The sequence below is a fragment of the Cherax quadricarinatus genome, chromosome 90, assembly GCF_038502225.1.
Source record: "Cherax quadricarinatus isolate ZL_2023a chromosome 90, ASM3850222v1, whole genome shotgun sequence".
Lineage (NCBI taxonomy): Eukaryota > Metazoa > Arthropoda > Malacostraca > Decapoda > Parastacidae > Cherax > Cherax quadricarinatus.
Genome location: NC_091381.1, coordinates 2324111 through 2348282, shown reverse-complemented (window position 1 = coordinate 2348282; position 24172 = coordinate 2324111). Strand labels below are relative to the sequence as shown.

General features: G+C 41.6%; 1 protein-coding gene across 6 annotated transcripts in view; it reads right to left on the bottom strand.

Annotated features, from left to right (window-relative positions):
* Positions 1 to 24172, bottom strand: part of LOC138855340 (lipase 3-like) — a 120959-nt gene that overhangs the window by 73721 nt on the left and 23066 nt on the right. For all 6 annotated transcript variants that reach the window (XM_070104279.1, XM_070104278.1, XM_070104280.1 and 3 more), the window contains exon 2: positions 13331 to 13546. In XM_070104279.1, coding sequence (XP_069960380.1) covers positions 13331 to 13486 — 156 coding nt within the window. In that variant the 5' untranslated portion in view covers positions 13487 to 13546. The remainder of the gene's footprint in view (positions 1 to 13330; positions 13547 to 24172) is intronic.

The following is a 24172-nucleotide window of genomic DNA, read 5'->3' as shown; positions in this document are numbered from 1 at the left end:
GACTGTATATTAAAATAATAAAGGATTATATATATACACATATATTATATATATAACAGAAGGGGAATATCGGAATATCTTAAAATCACTCACCAATTTGATTGGAGATCAAGGTGTATCATACTCAGAAAACCTCACTGTCTAAATTTATGAAAATACTGGCCAGAATTATAATGCAAATCTAGATAGCTTATCTGAGGTTCCTGGAGCTGTCTTGTCCAGTCGTCTGATATCTCAATTTATGCAGGAATACACATCCAACAATTTCAGCTCCTATTTGAGAGGTGTCAGCCCAATTTTAACCTCTAGAGCACGAAAATTCTTCTTATTTTCACTAACGTTTTCTTGGCTCATTCAAAACACAATGGCGAGTCCTCTCTGCGCAGGTGCAGTTTCCCATTTTTATAACAATTTTTATTAAATACAGTATATACGGCCATCTATTTACATATAACTACTGTATTTCTGGAAAATATATACAGTATTTTCCACAGGGTTCAAGGAGGCCAGAGTTACTCCTCTCTTCAAGAAAAATAGTAGGTCTGATGTCAGCAACTATAGGCATGTTAGTATACTCGGTGTAATATCCAAAAATCTAGAGAGGACTGTATACTGTCAAGTAGTTAAGTATCTTAATGACAACAACATTCCTTATAGTTACTAATCAGGCTTTAGGAGTTCTTATTCAACCGACACCTCCGTAATTAATCAAATGGATTACATGAGAACTGAAATGTCAATAGGGAACCTCATAGGAATAGTAACCTTAGACTTGCAAAAGACCTTCGATACTGTCAACCACAATATATTATGTAAGAAACGCCAAGCTATCTGCATAGGTTCCAAAGACTGGTTTAAGTCCTATCTTAGCAACAGGACACAAATTGTCAAAATCAGCAAAACAGAATCAGAACCCCTGCCGATAGCATGTGGGGTTCCCAAAGGTAGTATTCTGGGTCCCCTCTTATTCCTGTGTTATGTAAACGACATGCTCATCAGTGTCAAGTGCAAACTCCTACTGAAAGCGGATGACAGTTCTCTGTTAGTGTCAGGTAAAGAGCCACTTGGGTACACTGTGACTTCGTAAACGATCCAAGTCAGACCGAAACGTCGTCCTAAGCTCCTCTCTCCTATGTGCGGGTTATTTGTGTATCACGCCACTATACATACTCGTTTCTTAATTGTCTATGTACTAGTACTAAAGATGCCACTCGTCGCGAAACGTTTCCACAATAAATGACTTGAACTGTGCATCAGTGTCTTTATTTACATATTGTCGGTAATACCATACTTTTCCAGTCATGTCTTCCCTCATTCTGCGTCTTACAAGAGAATGTAGGTTAAGGGCTATCAATCCATTTTCGTTTGAAAAATTTCTTACGTTATAGTTTAATTTTGTCGTTCTTCTCAGTATGTTCTCAAATGAATTTATATCCATTCATTAGTATAGAGACCACAGGTTTGCACGGCGCTTTCAGTCTTTGATGAAATGACGACGATAGTGAGGCTTAGAAATAATCTTTTCTAGAAAAGAACATTCTTCAATGAATTCACTGCTTTGACAGACACTAAGAGCGCTTAGGAAGGAGACTGTGATGACGCCATGATTTGTCCTGGTGTCGTGGTGTGAGTAGAAATGGAGAAGATGGTGTTGACCGGTAAGTCAACACCATCTTGATCAGATTTGCAGAAGAGAACATCGAGGAAAGGTAGAGTGCCATCGACTTCCTCTTCAAGTGTCAATTGGATACAAGGCTCGACATGGTTAAGGTTGGATTGGAGCACAGGGACGCTGAATCGTCTATGAGTTATGAAGAGTATGCCGAAGCCAGGTGACTAACGAGGGAATAATATGGGAAAACCTCTTGGCTTTGAGATGTTTCATGTGTAAGTTCGCCAGAACAGCACTTAGTGGTGTACCCACAGTTAGATCGAAAGATTGCAAAAAGAATTTTCAAAAGAAAATCAGTTAAACGCAACACATACTTCAATAAGACCTACAAAGTCGCTGGTTAGAGCAGGGAGGTCGAGGGTGTCATCAATTTTCCGTCGAAGGAGAACGATGGTTTTTGTGCTGTGGGTACTTTAGTAAATAGAGATTTAAGTCTAGGCTGGAGAGCTTATAGTTTGCGGTGTTGTTGCTTCGAATGCCATTGAGGAGGTCACTTCTCAATGGCATTCCTCTGTTTGCCGACAGGCTTGTCTGTTGAGGTTCCCGTTGTAGACAGTGGGATGCCTCTTAAAATGTCTTCAGGCCTTGTAATTAGCAGTAGCAGCCTCTCTACAACGAAATCCAAACCAAGACCGATCTGAAGGCTTCGTTACACACTGCCATTGAGGAATGTAGTCTTGATGAAGATTAAATATATGTCCAGTGAAGGTATTTGTTTGGTTATCAGTATCACCATGTGTGAGGGAAAAGTTCAATAGATAGGAGTAGAGAGGGAGTATATAGTAACAATAATTTCATTGCCAGCTACTTGTTAAGGTAGGGTAAGTCAAGCTCCTGCTATTCCCGCCTTTTTTTCCCCTCCCCGAAAGTGATAGTTTCATTGCCGGCTACTTGTTAAGGTAGGGTAAGTCAAGCTCCCACTATTCCCGCCTTTTTTCCCCCACCCCGAAAGTGATAGTTTGACTGCCGGCTGCTTGTTAAGGTAGGGTCAGTCTAGCTCCCGCTATCTCTTCCCCTCCTTCTTCCCCCCCACCGAAAGGTGATGTGTGGGGCTCCAGTCCAAACAGTAATCACTAGACTCACAGCTCCCAGCACTACTGTAAGTACATGCCTGCCTTGTATTCTAGTGGATTTATTGGTTGAAAGCTTCACTTTTGACCAATAATAAACTTAGTTGTTTCAGTCTTGCTCTAGGTTGACTGTTGTAATAATCACCACATCTTTCAGGTATTGTACTTATCATGGAGAGTGATTTCTTAAGCAGTGGGTAACCTGCCTATCTTTCCAGCTTGGATGACAGAGAGGGTCACCTGCCAATCAACGAGTAGAACTGATGGAGATGGACTAACGTCCTGAGACTTCCCCTTTTTGGATTTAATTACCTGTGCACCTGTATGAAGTTGCAGGACGTAACCCCTCATCATTGCAGTGGTAAAGAACCTGCTTTCCTGTCATCGGGATAGAATACTCAAGGCTATACTATGAAGAACGAACCGGTGGGTTATAACCAACACCTGCGACCCCCCCCCCAATCATCAGCAACTGCTACGATTTCAACAACACTCAGTGTCACCAACACCAGACACCCCTATATATATTAGCGTTGAATTCAGTTATCATATATATTTTTCATTTTTCATTTTCATTAATGTAGGATTAATATTTCATATTTAAGTGTTTTATATTTTCTATATAATAAAGTGTTTATGTTTGTCTGTTATTATTTCTTTTTCTATTCACTAATTTTCCTGAGGAGGAGCCAGCCTTGGTAATACTGTCTGAAGTTGTTACAGGGCTGAGTAAGCCTTCACAAGTGGCGACCTTGCCAGGATCAACTCGACTGAATCAAGATTCAACTCCATCTCGAATCTACCATTGGAACTTCAACGCCGCATACCACAGACGGTTACCACCAGCCATGAGTAATGATTCTCTATGGTAGGACTACAGTACGGGTATTTAAAAGATTTGGTGATTGTTAGTCTCAATTTATTGTAAGTCAAGTCAAGGCAGGAATACTAGTTAATTCTGTCATCTATTTTTGTGTGAGCTTGAAACACTTTGGAGGATTAGACTCTAGGGACCCGAGATTTTCCAGTGACAATCACTGAGCTCTTTATTATATCAAGGGAACTGTCATAGGGCACTCTTGATTTGTTGGTGAGAAGATTGGATGGTCAAGTGACCCCATTCTACTTACTGTTTGCTAGGAGCCGGCATAGAACCCTTCGTTTTAATTAATACATATTGTTTAATTGAAGTAGGGATCGAGCCCTCTGGTTTATTTACAGTTTGAGCAGAGCAGGAATTGAACCCTCCATTTTCTTTAATACCCGTTTCATTTCCCCTGATAGTTTAAGTTATTCTTGCAAGTATGGATGAATACCAGTTTCAGATGAACGCTGGAAGTAAGTTAGGAATAACAGGGAAAAATTTAGAATCTTTCATTAGTGCTAAGATCCAGAAAAGACTTGAAAGAGAGAGAATTGAGAGAGAAGAAAGACAGAAAGGGAAAGAGAAGAAGAAAAGGAGAGAGAGAGAATAGAAAGAGAAGAAGAAAAGGAGAGAGAATCAAAAGAGAAGCGAAAAAAGAGAGAGAGAATTGAGAGAGAAATCCAAGAAAGACAGAAAGAGAGAGAGAAGACAAAAAGGAGCGTGATAGACTTGATCATGAGGAGAGAGCGAGAGTGCGTGAAGAACAAGTTAAATTAAGAGAACTTGAGGAAAGAGCAAAGGATAGAGAAGTTGAGGAAAAAACAGAGAACATGAGTTAATAGAGAGAGAAAAGGATCGTGAGCTCGAAAAATCTCGCCTTGAATTAGAGAATAAAAAGTTAACTTTTATATAACAACAATTAGAGGAAGGAGTAATGGAACAACGTGCAGTCAGTGCACATATTCCAACACCTAATTTACCTCCCTTCACAGAGGGGGAAGACATAACTTCATACATTATCAGGTTTGAAAATATCGCTACCCTCTGTGAATGGCCTGCTGACACCTGGGCTACCAGGTTAGGTATGTTATTTTCTGGTACAGCTTTGAATATCTATGCAACTTTGTCGCAGGATATCATATGTAATTATAACCTACTGAAGAAGGCAATCCTTAAAGCATATCAAAAAACCACTAATTCTTACAGGAAAGATTTCAGGTATGCCACCTTACACCCTGGCCAGAACTTTCAGCAGTTACAGGTAACACTCTTTCGTTTGTTCGACTTTTGGATAGAGAGTTCAGGAATTGATCACAGTTATGAATCTCTTAGAGACTTCATGGTTGCTGCCCAGTTCCTGACAGCTCTTCCCCATCAGATACGAACATTCATCAGAGAACGTAACCTGATTAAAGCTGAGGAAGTTGCTGAGGCTCCTGACCTGTATGCTGAGGCTCACAATTTCTATAAAGACCTAAAGGGATCGAACCTTAAGGGCAAGGGTTCATCAGACCTTAAGAAATCAAAGCCTCTAGTGGAAAGTAAAATGACTTCTTTTATTTCTGTTTGTCATTTGTGTGGTGTTAAGGGACATAAACGTCCAGATTGTCCTTCTAAGAAGGTCCAAAAAGTTGGAAAATGTTTTAAAGACTGTAATGACCAAGCACCCTTCTGTTCAGGAACAGTTAATGGATTTAATGTATCTACCATTTTACGAGACACTGGATGCACATGTATAGTCATTTCTGATAAGCTGTTCCCTAACCTTAAAGAAACTCATTCCTCTGCTATACTTTCAGACTACTTGGGCCGTACAGACACATTTCCTACCATCCGTTGTTACATTAGGTCTAAATGGTTCACAGGTTGGTCTGAAGCCGTTCTAGCTCCCATCACTTCTTGCTCCGTACTAATAGGTAATATAAAAGGTGCCATTCTTCCTTCTGAGGCTGACCTTTCATCAAAGATGGACATAAGCTTTTCAGATCCTCTTCCTGTAGAGTCAGAGAAGCCCCTCGAAAGTTCAGATGAGACAATGTCTCGTGAGATTCATGTGGGATTAAAAACCAGTGATGATACTCTCGAAAGCGAGGTAGTAGGATCACCGGTTCACTTATTAGATGAAAGTAAAGATATCACCTCCAATACCATAAATGTCTTGACTAGGGCTCAGACCAAAGCCCAGGCTTCTCCTACTATCCATCCTTTGATTTTCCCTGACTTTAAGCCTTTAGATATATCGAAGGACTCCTTTGTCAATTTACAACGTAATTGCCCTTCTCTTCAGAATTGCCATAATGCCGCTAAACAAAATCAAGTTATCCAAAGGAAAAACTTTTCATATAAATTTGAATATATAAAGGGTATCTTGTACAAGTCAGTATTCAAATTAAATTCAGATGAGATAGACTATTCCATCTTAGTTGTTCCAAGTCAATGCAGAGAGACTGTTTTTAAAATGGCTCATGACCTGCCAGTGGCCGGACATTTCTCGCATCGTAAAACCTTAAATAAAATTAGGGAAACCTATTTTTGGCCCAAAATGTCCTCAGATGTCACTACCTATTGTAGATCGTGTAAAGTTTGCCAACTGTCATCCTCCCGAGGTACCAGGCGAGTACCTATGGTCAAAATGCCAGTCTTTAGGGTACCTTTCGAAAGAGTAGCTATTGACATCGTTGGTCCTTTATCTCCACTTTCATCTGGGGGACATAGATATATATTAACATTAGTTGATTATGCTTCGAGCTTCCCTGAAGCCATACCCTTAAAGACCATAACCACTACAGAGGTGGCTGAAGCCCTTTTGTCCATCTTCTCCAGAGTGGGCATCCCTAGAGAAATTTTGTCTGACCGTGGGACACAATTCACATCTGACTTAATGCAACATCTATACCAACTTCTGGGAGTGAAGCCTCTCTTCACCACACCCTATCATCCCAGCTGTAATGGGAGGATTTAGCGCCAGCATTCGATTCTCAAGTCCATTTTAAGGAAACTTTGCTCCCTTAAACATAAGGAGTGGCATCGCTACCTACCCTGTGCTTTGTTTGCCATGAGGGAAGTTCCCAGTGACTCTTTGGGGTTTTCACCTTTTGAACTTCTCTATGGTAGACAGGCCAGAGGTCCACTGTCCATCCTTCATGACTTATGGACTAATGAGGAGGTAAATGCTGAGGTTCAGTCTTCTTACCAGTTTCTCCTTGACCTTAGATCCAAACTTGAGGAGACCTCTGACATAGTTTCGAAAAACGTACACTTGTCAATGGACCAGTACAAAACCTATTTTGAGGAGAAGTTTTAAAGTAGGGGATGAAGTTCTTGTACTGTTGCCGATCAAGTCAAATAAATTATTAGTAGCATGGAAAGGTCCTTATAAAGTATTAAAAATTTGTGGGAAAGTTGACTACCTCATAGAAGTCAAGGGGAAACCTAAGCTTTATCATATCAACATCCTTAAGAAATATTACCGAAGAAATTCGGTTAACTGCCTTAATAACTTTGACTTAGTTTTTCCACACGAACTTGATACGACAACTGAAGAATGTAAGGTGTGCGTAATTGACACCTCTAACTTAGACTATGATGAAGAACTACATGACTTGGTGACTCTTGACCACTCGGGCGCAACCAACATTAATAGTAATGAATCTTTGGATGACCATAAGAGACATGAACTACTTCAATGTGTAAGTAACTTTTCAGACGTCTTTACTGATATTCCAGGTGTTACCTCCACGGTAGTCCATAAGATTGACTTGGTGACGGAAAATCCTATAACGAAAATTATACCCAGTTCCAGTTCACCTTAGGGATGCATTTGACCGAGAGTAGACAAATTATTAAAACTAAAGATCATTGAACCTTCAGTATCTTCATATTGTTCACCAGTAGTCATGGTTAAGAAGGATAATTCATATAGACTTGCTATTGACTTCAGAGGCCTTAATGCTATAACTCGGTGGGATGCTGAGCCTATGCCCTTAATAGATAGCGATCTACACAAATTTTATGACGCTTCCTTCTTTTTAGAGATTGATATTGCGCAAGCATATCATCAAGTAATGTTAGATCCTTCTTCTAAGCAGTACACTGCTTTTCCTACACACCAAGGACTGATGCAATATAGAACTATGCCCTTCGGTTTGGTAACTGCCTGTGCTACCTACGTGAGACTGATGAGAAAGGTCTTGGGTAATATGCCAAATGTTTCAGTTAATTTTGATAACATTTACGTAATGACATCCACGTGGGGCGAACATATCCAAACATTAACATCAGTTTTGTGTAGGTTACGCTCACATGGCCTCACTGCCAAGCCGAAGAAATGCTTCCTTGGGTATAACAAGATTAGATATCTTGGACTGATACTTTCTAATAACTCTCTGCAGCCTCTCCCCAGTAAGATCAAAGCTTTATTAGAATTTAAATTCCCCAAAACCAAGAAGCTCATGCGTAGCTTTCTTGGTTCTGTAAATTTTTATGCACGGTTTATCCCGAACCTTACTTATCTTACAGGCATCTTATCCGACTTCCTTAAAAAGTCTGTGAAGGAACCTCTTGAACTTTCCGACGTAGCTCGGGAAAGGTTTAATGAGATTAAAAGTATCTTTTCGAAAGACCCTATGCTTAAGATTCCAGATATTAATAAAACATTTTGCTTAAGAACTGATGCCTCCAATACTGGCTTAGGTGTGGTGTTACTACAATACCATGAAGGTACTCCCTTCCCTGTATGCTTCCTAAGCTGGAAACTCCTTCCCGCAGAAACGACATACTCCACCATAGAAAAGGAATGTTTGGCCCTTGTGTGGGGAATCTCCAAACTTAAATTTTATTTGCTGGGAAAAGAATTCATTTTAGAAACGGACCACAAACCTTTGATATACTAGAAACTTTTAAGGGAACCAACAGTCGCCTCTTGAGGTGGACATTGGCACTCCAGGCTTTTAAGTTCCAAATATTAGAATTTAAATTCCCCAAAACCAAGAAGCTCATAGCTTTCTTGGTTCTGTAAATTTTTATGCACGGTTTATCCCGAACCTTACTTATCTTACAGGCATCTTATCCGACTTCCTTAGTCTGTGAAGGAACCTCTTGAACTTTGACTGGTTATTAAAAGTATCTTTTCGAAAGACCCTATGCTTAAGATTCCAGATATTAATAAAACATTTTGCATAAGAACTGATGCCTCCAATACTGGCTTAGGTGTGGTGTTACTACAATACCATGATGGTACTCCCTTCCCTGTATGCTTCCTAAGCTGGAAACTCCTTCCTGCAGAAACGAAATACTCCACCATAGAAAAGGAATGTTTGGCCCTTGTGTGGGGAATCTCCAAACTTAATTTTATTTGCTGGGAAAAGAATTCATTTTAGAAACGGACCACAAACCCTTGATATACCTAAAAACTTTTAAGGGAACCAACAGTCGCCTCTTGAGGTGGACATTGGCACTCCAGGCTTTTAAGTTCCATATTGTGTATATCAATGGTTCATCCAATTATTTCTCTGACTGGTTAAGTCGTGACAGTCAGTAGAAGATTTCTTGCCTTATGCAACTTCCATATGTTAGAACTTTTTCCTCACCTATTCTTCTTATACTCCTTGACTATAAGTCTTGGTATGGGGGAGTGTGAGGGAAAAGTTCAATAGATAGGAGTAGAGAGGGAGTATATAGTTTATTGCCGGCTACAAGGTAGTTCAAGCTCCCGCATTGCCTTTTTTTCCCCTCCTCCGGCTACTTGTTAAGGTGGGGTAAGTCAAGCTCCCACTATTCCCACCTTTTTTCCCCCACACCGAAAGTAATAGTTTTACTGCCGGCTGCTTGTTAAGGTAGGGTCAGTCTAGCTCCCGCTATCCCTTCCCCTCCTTCTCCCCCCCCTCCGAAAAGTGATGTGTGGGGCTCCAGTCCAAACAGTAATCACTAGACTCACAGCTCCCAGCACTACTGTAAGTACATGCCTGCCTTGTATTCTAGTGGATTTATTGGTTGAACGATTCACTTTTGACCAATAATAAACTTAGTCCTTTCAGTCTTGCTCTAGGTTGACTGTTGTAATAATCACCACATCTTTCAGGTATTGTACTTATCATAGAGAGTGATTTCTTAAGCAGTGGGTAACCTGTCTATCTTTCCAGCTTGGATGACAGAGAGGGTCACCTGCCAATCAACGAGTAGAACTGATGGAGACGGACTAACGTCCTGAGACTTCCCCTTTTTGGATTTAATTACCTGTGCACCTGTATGAAGTTGCAGGACGTAACCCCTCATCATTGCAGCGGTAAAGAACCTGCTTTCCTGTCATCGGGATAGAATACTCAAGGCTATACTGTGAAGAACGAACCGGTGGATTGTAACCAACACCTGCGACCCCCCCCCAATCATCAGCAACTGCTACGATTTCAACAACACTCAGTGTCACCAACACCAGACACCCCTATATATATTAGCCTTGAATTCAGTTATCATTTATATTTTTCATTTTTCATTTTCTTTAATGTAGGATTAATATTTCATATTTAAGTGTTTTATATTTTCTATATAATAAAGTGTTTATGTTTGTCTGTTATTATTTCTTTTTCTATTCATTAATTTTCCTGAGGAGGAGCCAGCATTGGTAATACTGTCTGAGTAATACAGGGCTGAGTAAGCTTTCACACCATGGAAGAGGAGCATTCCAATCTGAGGCAGAACGTTCCGATCGAATGTCAGGCCAGTTTCCTCTCTTCCACAGCCGGGCTGTGGCTGGTGATTTTACAACTCGTTCTTTCTCTTTTTTTCTCTCTCTCTCATTTATTCCGCGCATGGATTAGGCCGTCAAGAGTTGCAAATTCACAAGTAACATAATCTCCAGCTCAGCTGGAATGAAACATTTGAAGCTCCCGTAGCTGATGAAGTCTTGTAATAGACTTCCTGATATTATCATCGTTGCATTACTAAAGCCTCCAAGCTCAGGCTGAAAGATTTCAACTTCAAGCATGGCGTCCATTCGACATGTTAGAATATGACAGGCGAACACAGATCTTGTTCCCGCTATTTAACTATAAATGTAAACATCAGGTAGCAGCACATTACTGATATCCAGTTTTATAAAAAAAAATTTTAACTCTTTCTTATTTCGATATACAGAATGATATATCTTTCATAAAACCTTATTAAGATAAAGGATATGGGAGTGATGAAGATGATGATTTACTCGGATTACTAACCCAGAGGATTACTAACCCAGAGGATTACTAACCCAGAGGATTACTAACCCAGAGGATTACTAACCCAGAGGATTACTAACCCAGAGGATTACTAACCCAGAAGATTATTAACCCAGAGGATTTCTAACCCAGAGGATTACTAACCCAGAGGATTACTAACCCAGAGGATTACTAAAGAATTACTAGCCCAGAGGGTTACTAACCCAGAGGATTACTAACCCAGAGGGTTACTAACCCAGAGGATTGCTAACCCAGAGGATTACTAACCCAGAGGATTACTAACCCAGAGGATTATTAGCCCAGAGGTTTACTAACCCAGAGGATTACTAACCCAGAGGATTACTAGCCCAGCGGATTACTAACCCAGAGGATTACTAGCCCAGAGGGTTACTAACCCAGAGGATTACTAACCCAGAGGATTACTAGCCCAGAGGGTTACTAACCCAGAGGATTACTAGCCCAGAGGGTTACTAACCCAGAGGATTACTAGCCCAGAGGGTTACTAACCCAGAGGATTACTAGCCCAGAGGATTACTAACCCAGAGGATTACTAGCCCAGAGGGTTACTAACCCAGAGGATTACTAGCCCAGAGGGTTACTAACCCAGAGGATTACTAACCCAGAGGATTACTAACCCAGAGGATTACTAGCCCAGAGGGTTACTAACCCAGAGGATTACTAACCCAGAGGGTTACTAACCCAGAGGGTTACTAACCCAGAGGATTACTAGCCCAGAGGGTTACTAACCCAGAGGATTACTAACCCAGAGAATTACTAGCCCAGAGGGTTACTAACCCAGAGGATTACTAACCCAGAGGGTTACTAACCCAGAGGATTGCTAACCCAGAGGATTACTAACCCAGAGGATTACTAACCCAGAGGATTATTAGCCCAGAGGTTTACTAACCCAGAGGATTACTAACCCAGAGGATTACTAGCCCAGCGGATTACTAACCCAGAGGATTACTAGCCCAGAGGGTTACTAACCCAGAGGATTACTAACCCAGAGGATTACTAGCCCAGAGGGTTACTAACCCAGAGGATTACTAGCCCAGAGGGTTACTAACCCAGAGGATTACTAGCCCAGAGGGTTACTAACCCAGAGGATTACTAGCCCAGAGGATTACTAACCCAGAGGATTACTAGCCCAGAGGGTTACTAACCCAGAGGATTACTAGCCCAGAGGGTTACTAACCCAGAGGATTACTAGCCCAGAGGGTTACTAACCCAGAGGATTTCTAGCCCAGAGGATTACTAACCCAGAGGATTACTAGCCCAAAGGGTTACTAACCCAGAGGATTACTAACCCAGAGGATTACTAGCCCAGAGGGTTACTAACCCAGAGGATTACTAGCCCAGAGGGTTACTAACCCAGAGGATTACTAGTCCAGAGGATTACTAACCCAGAGAATTACTAGCCCAGAGGGTTACTAACCCAGAGGATTACTAGCCCAGAGGGTTACTAACCCAGAGGATTACTAACCCAGAGGATTACTAACCCAGAGGATTACTAACCCAGAGGATTACTAGCCCAGAGGGTTACTAACCCAGAGGGTTACTAGCCCAGAGGATTACTAACCCAGAGGATTACTAGCCCAGAGGGTTAATAACCCAGAGGATTACTAACCCAGAGGATTACTAACCCAGAGGATTACAAGCCCAGAGGATTACTAACCCAGAGGATTACTAGCCCAGAGGGTTACTAACCCAGAGGATTACTAACCCAGTGGATTACTAGCCCAGAGGATTACTAACCCAGAGGATTACTAACCCAGAGGGTTACTAACCCAGAGGATTATTAACCCAGAGGATTACTAGCCCAGAGGGTTACTAACCCAAAGGATTACTAACCCAGTGGATTACTAACCCAGAGGGTTAGTAACCCAGTAAAGTCAGTGTGTCATCAAGGACTGTCCTTATTATTTCTGTTGAAGTCCTTGAAACTTCTCCCCCAGGATGCCACCCACAACAGTCGGCTAACACCCAGGTACATACTTACTGCATGGTGGTCCGTGGCTCGGCTGACAGAGCACTCACCACGGACACTCATACACTGAGTGTCCGTGGTTCAATCTCCGGCATAGGTGGAAACGTTAGGAACGTTTCCTTACACCTGCTGTCCCTGTTCACCTAGCAGTAAGTAGGTACCTGGGTGTTAGTCGACTGATGTGGGCCGCATCCTGGGGGACAAGACTGAAGGACCACACTGGAAATAAGACAAGCAGTCCTCGATGACGCACTTGGGTTATCCTGGGTCGCTAACCCTCCCTACCCTGGGTTATCCTGGCTAACCCTCATGGTTAAAAAATTCGAACAAATTTGATCTTAACAGTGATAACAGGTGAAATGCAACATGGCTCGGTTTTCTGGGTGTGCGAGCTGAGGCCGCTACCATGTGAGCCACGAGCACCACGAACGGAGCTTACTGACTGTTATATATTGCTATGGGAAGATGGACAAGAAATACAGGACTGAAACGAATATAAGAAAAGTTTAAAAGGGTAGACTTTACCGCGGTTAGGTGAGTGTGTGGATGTTCTGGCAGAGTGCGTCGTGGACGGGAATGATCATCACCTGGTGTGTGAGGGTCGACATTGTCTCTCCCCACCACAACCTTCAACATCAACACCAATAACAGCAGTAGACAGTGTGAGCTGCTTCGCGTCATTGTGGTGACAGTGATTAATGTTCTCTCACTGTGACCAAGTCACGATGTATAACACACGAACTGAAAAGCAAATTTTAGAACAATCATGAGAACACTTGTCGAGTCAAATATAGACGAAGTTGAGGACTCCGAAGCACCCGAGATTGATGGAATCCAAAATAACATGAGAAGAAGTCAGTGATATATGCCCACCAGAAAATTACTGTAGAAAAAGTTGAGAGAAATAAGGTAGAAAGTTTATCACAAATAACAACAAAGTTTAATATGGTTGACAGGCACAGAATATTTGGAGGGCGGAGACTGGGGACGAAGGGACGTAGATGGTTGCTAAAGAAACACATAAGCAAACGTTGTATTGTTTATTATTTTTCTTAAAGATCAGTGTAATTAGGAAATGGAAACCGGGTGAGCTCTGGTGGAAAGTAATTGAAAATCTAAATGAAGCTATTGTAGCTGTTTATAAATGACCAGATGCAGCTTCCCAGAACTTCAAAGATCGAAAATTGACCTGCCACGCCCAGCCCCAAGTATGCTATTGCTTGAATACTTCAGTTTAAGACAATTAAAAGGGTATAATGCTGCAACGACTATAATAGCAGAAAGACCCCCATTAACTAGTTCACATAAACAATTGCACACAATTGACCAACTAAAACTCTGCGACAGTTCGTCTTATGATATCATATATCAGAAGTGACTAGACTATAAAATACCTCAGACCTCATATTCACTAATAACGAAGACCTGGGTGGGAACATTATAGTGTTGAAGACAGTTAACTCAGACCTCAACTTAATAAAACTCCAGACATGCAAAATCACAAGTCATAATCAGAAAAATCTCTTAAGCTTGAGGGTATGTTTAACAATTTTAAATTCAGCAACAAGAGCATCAACTGAGCTAATAAATCGTGAGCGTGATGAAATTCCCTGGGAAGACAATATGATAAAATGACGACCTAAATCAGAATATCGAGGGGACGAGCTGAAGGACACTAGAGGTATGCTCCAGACACATATTGTTACGAAGAAGGAGAAGATGCAGGTTGCAAAGAGAGAGTCGTTCCCTCTGTACAAGAAGACGGTGAATACCAAAACTCCTCTAAGGTAAAGAACTTTCTGAAGAACGAAAAGTAACACTGGCTACAAAATTAAGAAATGTTGAGCTCTAATTAAATATATCACTCATGAAATCGTAACAACACTATTACAAACAAACTCACTCGCCATGGGTTTGAACCTCACCCGTACAGTGGTCTGAATACATCACACAGAGTTCAGGAGAGACAGAGAGAGCTAAAAGCCATAAATGATATTGAAAGAAATCCGAAATGCTTTTTCTTACATGCAAAATCCAAATTAAAAACCACATCTAGTCAGACAAAGCAAATGTGATAGTAATTATGGACAAGGTAGATTATAGTGGAAAAATGAACATGTTACCATAAGACGGAGGAACTTACGTGCCTCTTAAGACGGTGAAGGGCAGTCTGTTGACATCATTCACAATATAAGCCTTCATCAAGGTTTTACTGATTTGTGAAAGTAATAAATATCTGTACCCTCACAAAGGAATACGCAGGTGCTTACTAAAAATATATATACATAAAAATACCTGTAACCTTACCAAAAAAAAAATGTTTACCATTTTTGCGGTATAATGATTTTACAGTGTTATTGCAAGTTACAAAGCAGAAAGGAGAAAATCATGCTGTGTGTTTGTTTTTGACGGAGGATGAAAAAAAAAAACTGGTCACTTCTCTATCTCGTGTATTTCATGGTACTAAAATTCTCGTCCAATATTAAGCAGACGTATGTGGGACTATGATATAAACCCACGTTATTATTATTATTATTATTATTATTATTATTATTATTATTATTATTATTATTATTATTATTATGATTATTAATATTATTGCTGTTATGTTTATTAGTATTTGGGAACGTTCATTTTGATGATTTGATATCGGAAATGTTAATTTCAGATCGGAGAGAAAGAGAGAGAGAGAGAGAGAGAGAGCTCTAGTAATTAATATATGAAATTTTGAAGAGATCAATAAACTTAGTATTGAGAACTTCAAAGATTATGTAGCAGAAAGAGTGGACAGAAGAGAAAACGAGATTTTTGTGTTGACATATATCATGTTTGACTCACGAAATCGTAATGACACGATTGCAAACAAACCATACCCCGGCTGGGATTGAACCCGCGGTCATAGAGTCTCAAAACTCCAGCCCGTCGCGTTAGCCACTAGACCAGCTAGCCACAATAAGATTCATCCAACTAGGTATATTTCTACACCATAGGAAGGTTAGCACAGGCACCACTGTGACCACAAATGCAAGTTTTTACAGACGAATCTCCAGCTAGCGTGGCCGTGACGAACTCTAGCTCAAGTCCCTTCACTGCCGTCAACATGACTAACCTTCCTATGGTGTAGAAATATACCTAGTTGGACGAATCTTATTGTGGCTAGCTGGTCTAGTGGCTAACGCGACGGGCTGGAGTTTTGAGACTCTGACCGCGGGTTCAATCCCAGCCGGGGTATGGTTTGATATGTCATGTTTCCTGTGAGGTATCGCTGATAATGATTACGTTGTGTCAGTCAGGCAATTTCTAATCTTAGACTGATGATGACCTATTTCGCTATATGCTTTGCCCCTGAATCAGTGCATAAGAACATAAGCAAGGAAGAACACTGCAGAAGGACTTCTGGCCCATAGTTGAGGTTTTTCTGTAACAGTGGTGAGGTTATCTGTATTGAGTGGGGACGCACTTTGTAACCTATCTTTCAAAGTGAACCAACGATGCCATCTATCGTGGAGCTCTACTAGCAGCTTAAGGAGGAGCTGAAGGAGGCCAGGCGAGGGATACGGCGACTGACTGAGGAAAATATGAGGATTCTCAGTAATAATCCTGTTGTGAATTATCAGGTCAGAGGAAGCTGGCCAGTGGCAAAATGGAACGAAGCTTAGGATCTAGAGGACGGATGGAGAAGTAGAAGCGACGAAGGTCCAGGAGACTGCTGTTGAAAATGTGAGTTGATTACCGGAAATGACACGACCAACTCCACCAAGGGAGGTGAGAACATTGTGCATATTCGAGACAGATTAGGTTTATGGATAGAGCTTCCCGTTTGAAGGGAACAGAGGGTTCGTCTTTCTGTTGCTGGGATGGAGTATATTGTTAGAGGATTTAGTTAACGATAGACATAACATGCCATGTTATATGTGGCATTTTGCCTAGAAGGGGTGTTGGAAATGAATGGTTGTCTAGAGCAAAAGATGTTAGGTATTATATACCGATCACCTTCATTGGAACGAGATTGTTAGGAGTTCTAGACACGATAACGTAGTAAATGTAGGGGATTTTAACTTCAGTCAAATAGTGTAGACAACTGGTTCAGAGAACCGACAGGTTGATGAATTAGACACTTGTGGAACACTTTGCATCTTAACTGTGGAGACGTTTCGCCAATCAGTGGTTTCCTCAGTCCAATACAGAGAATAATGAGGAAATGGTATGGTGATACCGACAAGATGTGGAAAAAGACACTTATGTACAGTGCAGGACATTTATTAAAGGAAACGTTTCGCCACGAGTGGCTTCTTCAGTCCTATGTTCTCAGTGATACAGAATCCGAAGCACTCAGCTTAAGTCTCAAGTTTGCTGCTGGCATACGGAAGCCTAAATGCGAGTTAGACACAGTGATCAAAAACCATGACTTCGGTGACTCTGAATTTAACAAAGGTTTCATACAAGGACTTACTGCAGCTGCAGTTTCTGAACCTAGTCGTCCAGTCATTCCACGTCGCTACATCCAGGCACTCAAAAACTTGGCCACTAATAATGATATTCTCATCACCACAACAGACAAAGGAGGAGGAGTGGTCATCCTCAACAGTACAGACTACGTTAGTAAGATGCAAGATTTATTGAACGACACCAACACATACGTTTCCATCCCCGAACATGCATGGAAGAAAGAAACAGATTCTTTTCTCAGTAAGACCCGCAGCATACTCAGGAAATCAGAAGAAGGTAAAAAGCTCTTGCGCCTCATCCCTACCAACCCCAAGTCAGCAAGACTTTATGGTTTACCAAAGACCCATAAACCAAATGTGTCTATGAGACCCATTACATCTGGAATCGGCAGCGCCCCACACAGTCTGGCAGGAGTTTTGGCGAAATATTTGTCTAAGCTCATGGGTACAATCAGTCAGGCTCACCTAAAGCATTCGGGTGACCTCCTTAACCGTATCAGGTATCTCAACATGAGTGATAAGAAGCTTGCAAGTTTTGACGTGACTGCCTTATTCACCAATGTCCCAGTTGATCAAGCCATTGATCTTCTTCGCAGGGTGATTAAAGATGATACAGAGTTATCTGTACCCCGCCAAGATTTTGTGAGCCTTGTCGAACTTTGTGTTCGTTATAACTGTTTTAGGTTTGAGGACAAGAAGTACAAACAACTCTTTGGACTAGCCATGGGATCCCCCCTTAGTGCAGTTCTTGCCAATTTATATATGGAGGACCTGGAATCCAGACGGATCCTCAGTAACATCCCTCGTTCAGTTACATGGATGCGGTACGTTGATGATATTTTGGTCATTGTACCCAAAAATCTAGACGTACATGACATCCTCAACACCATCAACACTCTGGAACCTACTATTAAATTTACACTAGAGGAGGAGAAGGACAACCAATTACCTTCTCTCGACGTTCTCCTACGCACAGGGGAAAACAGACTTTCTTTTAAAGTCTACCGGAAACCTACCTACAAGAACGATCCTCTACATTTCTTCTCTCACCATGACACAAGAACTAAAAGAGGGGTAGTTATTGGCTTCTTTCTGAGAGCCTACAGAATTTCCAGTCCGCAGTTCCTCGAAGAAGAATGCACATACATCACCAACACTTTTAGTTCACTACACTTTCCCCTACACTTCATACGTGACTGCAGGAAACGTGCGACACGCATCCTCAGCAAGACCAACAACAGTCAAGTTGTAAAGTAAAAGGACACAAGTGCAACTAATGTGACATTTATTGTGGCAACGTTTCGCTCTCCAGGAGCTTTATCAAGCCATTACAAACAATACATGGACACAGAGGGTATATAAAGGCTCAGAGTGAGGTGAATACTAGTGAGGTACCATTTCGATGTTCACTAGTGGTAGTAGTAGTAGTAGTAGTAGTAGTAGTAGTGGTAGTGACAAAAGTAATACGACTACTACTACTACTACCACTAGTGAACATCGAAATGGTACCTCACTAGTATTCACCTCACTCTGAGCCTTTATATACCCTCTGTGTCCATGTATTGTTTGTAATGGCTTGATAAAGCTCCTGGAGAGCGAAACGTTGCCACAATAAATGTCACATTAGTTGCACTTGTGTCCTTTTACTTTACATATTGTCGGTAATTCTACCAACTTTATTACAACAGTCAAGTTGAAGAAAAGCCTCCAAGTTACATTGTTTTACCGGTCATCAACGTTGCCACTAATGTTTCAAAAATGTTTGACAGAAAACTAGCTAAAATATCTACCAGCTCTTCAACTACTATTAGGAACCTGATACAAAAACCCAAGCGTGATTCTGGCACAAGTGCAGGAATTTACACTATACCATGTGGGGTGTGTGACAAAGTATATGTAGGGGAAACAGCCAGATCTCTGGGCATTAGGATCGCAGAACACAAAAATGCTCGCAGAAATGATGACCGCAGAAACGCATGTGTTCAACACAGGGACGATGTTGGACACCTCATGAAATTCAATGAAGCTAATTTAGTTATTAAAGAAGACGACTTAAGACGAAGAAAATGCATTGAAGCTGCACTAATCACTGTCAATAATACTATAAAGCAAAAATCCGGAAGTTACAGTATTCCAAAATTACTAATCAAGAGGATATTACCCATCCTGGGAACTGCTGTTACATGATGTCAGCAGGTCTCTCTCTAAAATCACCTCCTTAGTTCCACTACTACTACTACTACTACTACCACCTCTACCCACGCGTCACTTCACCTGACTCCTGCCACTATATATATGCGTTTTTCTTAGTTTTCTCTATATTAGGACTGAAGAAGCCGCTCGTGGCGAAACGTTTCCTTTAATAAATGTCCTGAACTGTACATAAGTGTCTTTTTCCACACAGGAATAATGGTTGAAGATCAGAAGGAGTTTGAGGTAATCAGTCCCTTGCAGCTCAACAACCTTGAAAAGAGGGCAGACAGGTGAGGCGAAGCAGTCGTAGGCGGCGTCACCTTGGACAAATTCACAGATAGAGGTAGGTCATGCCTATAGGTTAGGCAAGCGTAGAATTCCTTGTATAAACATCTCGAAATGTTGCTGTGTCTGACAGAACCGACAGAATGATGAATTAGACACTTGTGCAACCCACTGCATCTTTATTATGGGAACGTTCCGCCAGCCAGTGGATTCTATGTATTGGGTTGAGGAAGACACTGGTTGGCGACACGTTTCCACAATAAAGATACCCAAGTGTTGCACATGTGTCTAATTCTTCAGTTAAATAGACTGGATTACTTTCACTGGAAAGTTCAGTGACTTCCTGGAAGTAATTCAGGACTTCTTTTTTGAAGCAGTGTGTAAAAGAACCTACCAGAGGTAATAATCTGCCCGAACCAGATTTTGACAAATAAAGATTTAGAAAGGACATAGGTAAGTACTGGTTTTCAAATAGAGTGGTCGATGCGTGGAACAATTATCCGAGAAGAGTAATCGAGGCTAGGACCCTGGGTAGCTTGAAGAAGAGACCGGACAAATATACGAGTGGGAGGGGCTGGGTTTGGTTGGTGTCGTGGATACGGGAGTAAATTCTTAGATAGCTTTGGGTAGTGGTGGTTTTGATAAGGGCCTGTCTTGTACGGGCCAGTAGGCCTTCTGCAGTGTTCTTTCATTCTTATGTTCTAAAATAATCAAGAGATCACTTAACAGCTTGGCGCAAGTGGTCACAAATCTATTACCCTCAATATTAACTGCGAGCACAAGAATAAGGATAATATGGTAAAAGTCTCCGATATTCGTTCTGTCGATTATAATGGACTTGGGGATCGCCAAATTTTTGGTGATCTTTCAGATACTTAAATCAGAATCTTTTCTAAGAGCTACAATACTTGCACGCTTCCTGGGTGTAACATCCATCAGCAGTAATCATGAACTGAAGGGGAGATTAGGCGAAACCACATTCACTCATGGTACAAGCTAGCAGGAATAGCCTTACAGAACAACAGCTGTTGTAGCACTGACGAGAGTCGCGTTGTAACACCACAGCTGGATGGTTGCCAGAAGTCGGTAGCAAACTCTTCTGAAAAGAAAAGAACCCAAACTACATTAGTTAAGACTAAGACATATTATGAGATAATCACAAAATTAACTCTTCTTCCCAACTAGCATGTATGGATCCTTCCTCTACCACTTCACTCTCCAGGAATGTCCATATACACAGTAACATTTGATAACTCTAAGGCTGAAGAAATACTTCCTAACATTCTTGTGACACATCTGAGTTTTCAACTTTCAGCTGTGTAATTGTCTTGTTTCTCATCTCTAAAACAATGTCCATGTACACAGTAACACCTGTGGTCGTCCTTACCGTAACACCTGTGGTCGTCCTTACAGTAACACCTGTGGTCGTCCTTACAGTAACACCTGTGGTCGTCCTTACAGCAACACCTGTGGTAATCCTTACAGCAACACCTGTGGTCGGCCTTACAGCAACACCTGTGGTCGTCCTTACAGCAACACCTGTGGTCGTCCTTACAGTAACACCTGTGGTAATCCTTACAGCAACACCTGTGGACGTCCTTACAGCAACATCTGAGGTCGGCCTTACAGCAACACCTGTGGTCGTCCTTACAGCAACACCTGTGGTCGTCCTTACAGCAACACCTGTGGTCGTCCTTACAGCAACATTTGTGATCGTCCTTACAGCAACACCTGTAGTCGTCCTTACAGCTACACCTGTGGTCGTCCTTACAGCTACACCTGTGGTCGTCCTTTCAGCAACACCTGTGGTCGTCCTTACAGCTACACCTGTGGTCGTCCTTTCAGCAACACCTGTGGTCGTTCATACAGTTACACCTGTAGTCGTCCTTACAGTAACACCTGTGGTCGTCCATACAGTTACACCTGTGGTCGTCCTTACAGCAACACCTGTGGTCGTCAGTACAGTAACATCTGCGGTCGTCGTTACAGTAACACCTGCTGTCGTTGTAGAGGCCTGAGTTTTGTAAGACCTCTACAACGCGGGGGAACTTACGTGCCCCTTAACTAGCCCAAGTCATCGATGACCAAGTTACATCAGACGTTATCCTGTTGACTGAAAGATATGTGCTTGACGGGGCTTCCTTACTGCGGAAGCTGAGGTGGAGAAGGGGAGATACCAGTCGTATCTTCCCAAGGCATATGCTGACTTTACAAGTAAACACAATGGCGCAGCATATGCTGTTTGACAGGTATGGGGCAGGTCTCAGGATGAAGAATAACGCACACCAGAGGTCGGGGACAAATCACCAATTAACCGGTTGTGAACTTCACCAATGAAACTGAGTTTGAAGGTTAGCAGGAAGAATTCCTCTCATGGAAACATAATAAGCAGCAACTAACCAGCTTAACAAGTAATAAACTGAGGATAGTGGACTGTACAGTCATTCAGGCAGCAGGGACGCTGGTGTAGACGTCGCTAAGACAGCAGTTAAAGCTGTATATCACGTTCCACAACATTAATTGAAGACGACAATGAGGTGGTAATTCTCTTTCTCCATTATTACAGTTGAGACCGGGTGTGGAAGTGTGAATTGTTCATTACTCTATAATTTGTTCATGATTGTAGCCATGTGTAAACGAAAGTAACCATTCTTACAGGATTCATTACCTTTGTAACTTGTGAGTTCATTACCTTTGTACCTAGTTCAGCTATCAAAACTTTGGGGACCCAGTCCCTGGACCCATTACGTACCTCTGTAATCTGTAAATACCTTTGTAACTTGTCATGATTGTGACCAGACCTACCTAGAGTTCATTACCTTCGTAAATTGTGATTTCATTATCTTTGTAAATTGAGAGTTCATTACATTTGTAATTGTGAGTTCATTACCTCTGTAACTTGCTCAGCTATCAAAACTTTGGAGTCCAGTCCCTGGACCCATTATGTACCTCTGTAATCTTTTGACTACCGCCCACAGGATGGGTATGAGGTGCATAATAAACATATTAAGCTAACCATTATTCCACAGCAGATGGCACACCACTATTTTAAATCGCACAGTAAGTCAAGAGGCATTTTAAAAGTGTACATCAATTGCATGAAGCGAGTTCTTGGTATTGAGTTGTGTATACAACTGTTAATTCTTCATGTTTTTATGAGATAGAAGACAACGTCCCCTGCTGATGATGTTGGAAAGAAATCAGCTCTCGATAAATTCGTGAAAGGTGACCTCCAGCTCTGTGTAAATGCATTCACTTTATCAATAATAATATAATAATAACAATATGTTTATATACTACCAGTACATGTACAAGGTATACAGACCATAGCTGACATATATAAAGCCGCCTTGTTATGCAGAGCATTTCGGGCAAATTAGGTCAGTTTTGTCCCAGGATGCGACCCACACCAGTCCACTAACACCCAGGTACCCATTTTTCTGATGGGTGAACATAGACAACCGGTGTAAGGAAACATGTCCAATGTTTCCACCCCTTCGCCGGGAAGCGAACCCGGACCCTCACCGTGTGAAGACAGCTTTTGCCACCAGGCCAGAGGGCACAGAAACCCACGGCAGGCAAGCGATGGCTGTTGTGTTTGGTTAGAAAAGCTGATGTTTTTTAGTCTCGTGTTATGATGTAGTGACTAAGAAGTCGTCTCTGTAAATTCGTCACAGACCGGTCCGCGGGGGCATTGACCCCCGGAACTCTCCAGGTATATACGAACGTCGTCCCCCAGCTGAGTCTCTACCAAATTCCATTGTCTTGGGGTGTACTCTCAGACCATGACATGACTTGGGATGGAGAGTGAAAGTGATCTTTTGATCGAAGATTAGAGACAGGAAGACAGTCAGTTTGTACACATGTCTGATATGAGTCCTGCACATGACACACGATAGAAATTGGTACATTGCAACAGTGGAACTGGTTCCAATACCCGCTGTTGCAGTTCCAGAAAATATAAACGCCAGTTGACGTCTTCATCTGGGTCATGCTAACCTACATCTTGTGAAAATCAGAATAACCAACTTTCAGAGGAACTGGACAACATTTATGAAGACTAAATTAAGAGTGACAGATTTTTTTAAATGTTGCATTTAGTTTGATATTAAAAATGAATTTTGATTTTGATTTAGTACGATTTTTCTCTGAAAACTACAGTATACTTTCTGAAATATATTGCTCTGAAATATGTCAAAGTTAGCATACATGACACTTAAGCAGGCTAAGCACCACCAACCCAACAACACAAGAGTCACATGATCATATCGTCTACCCGTCCTCATCCCAACATGGCATTCTTCAGGTCACCATGCGTCACTCACACCTCACTCTCCGCCTATGTATAATGTCTTCCTACCTCTGTTATAAGAACATAAGAAGTGAGAGAGTAATTGAGAGAGTAATTGTGGTAGGGGACCTGAATGCTAAAGTAGGAGAA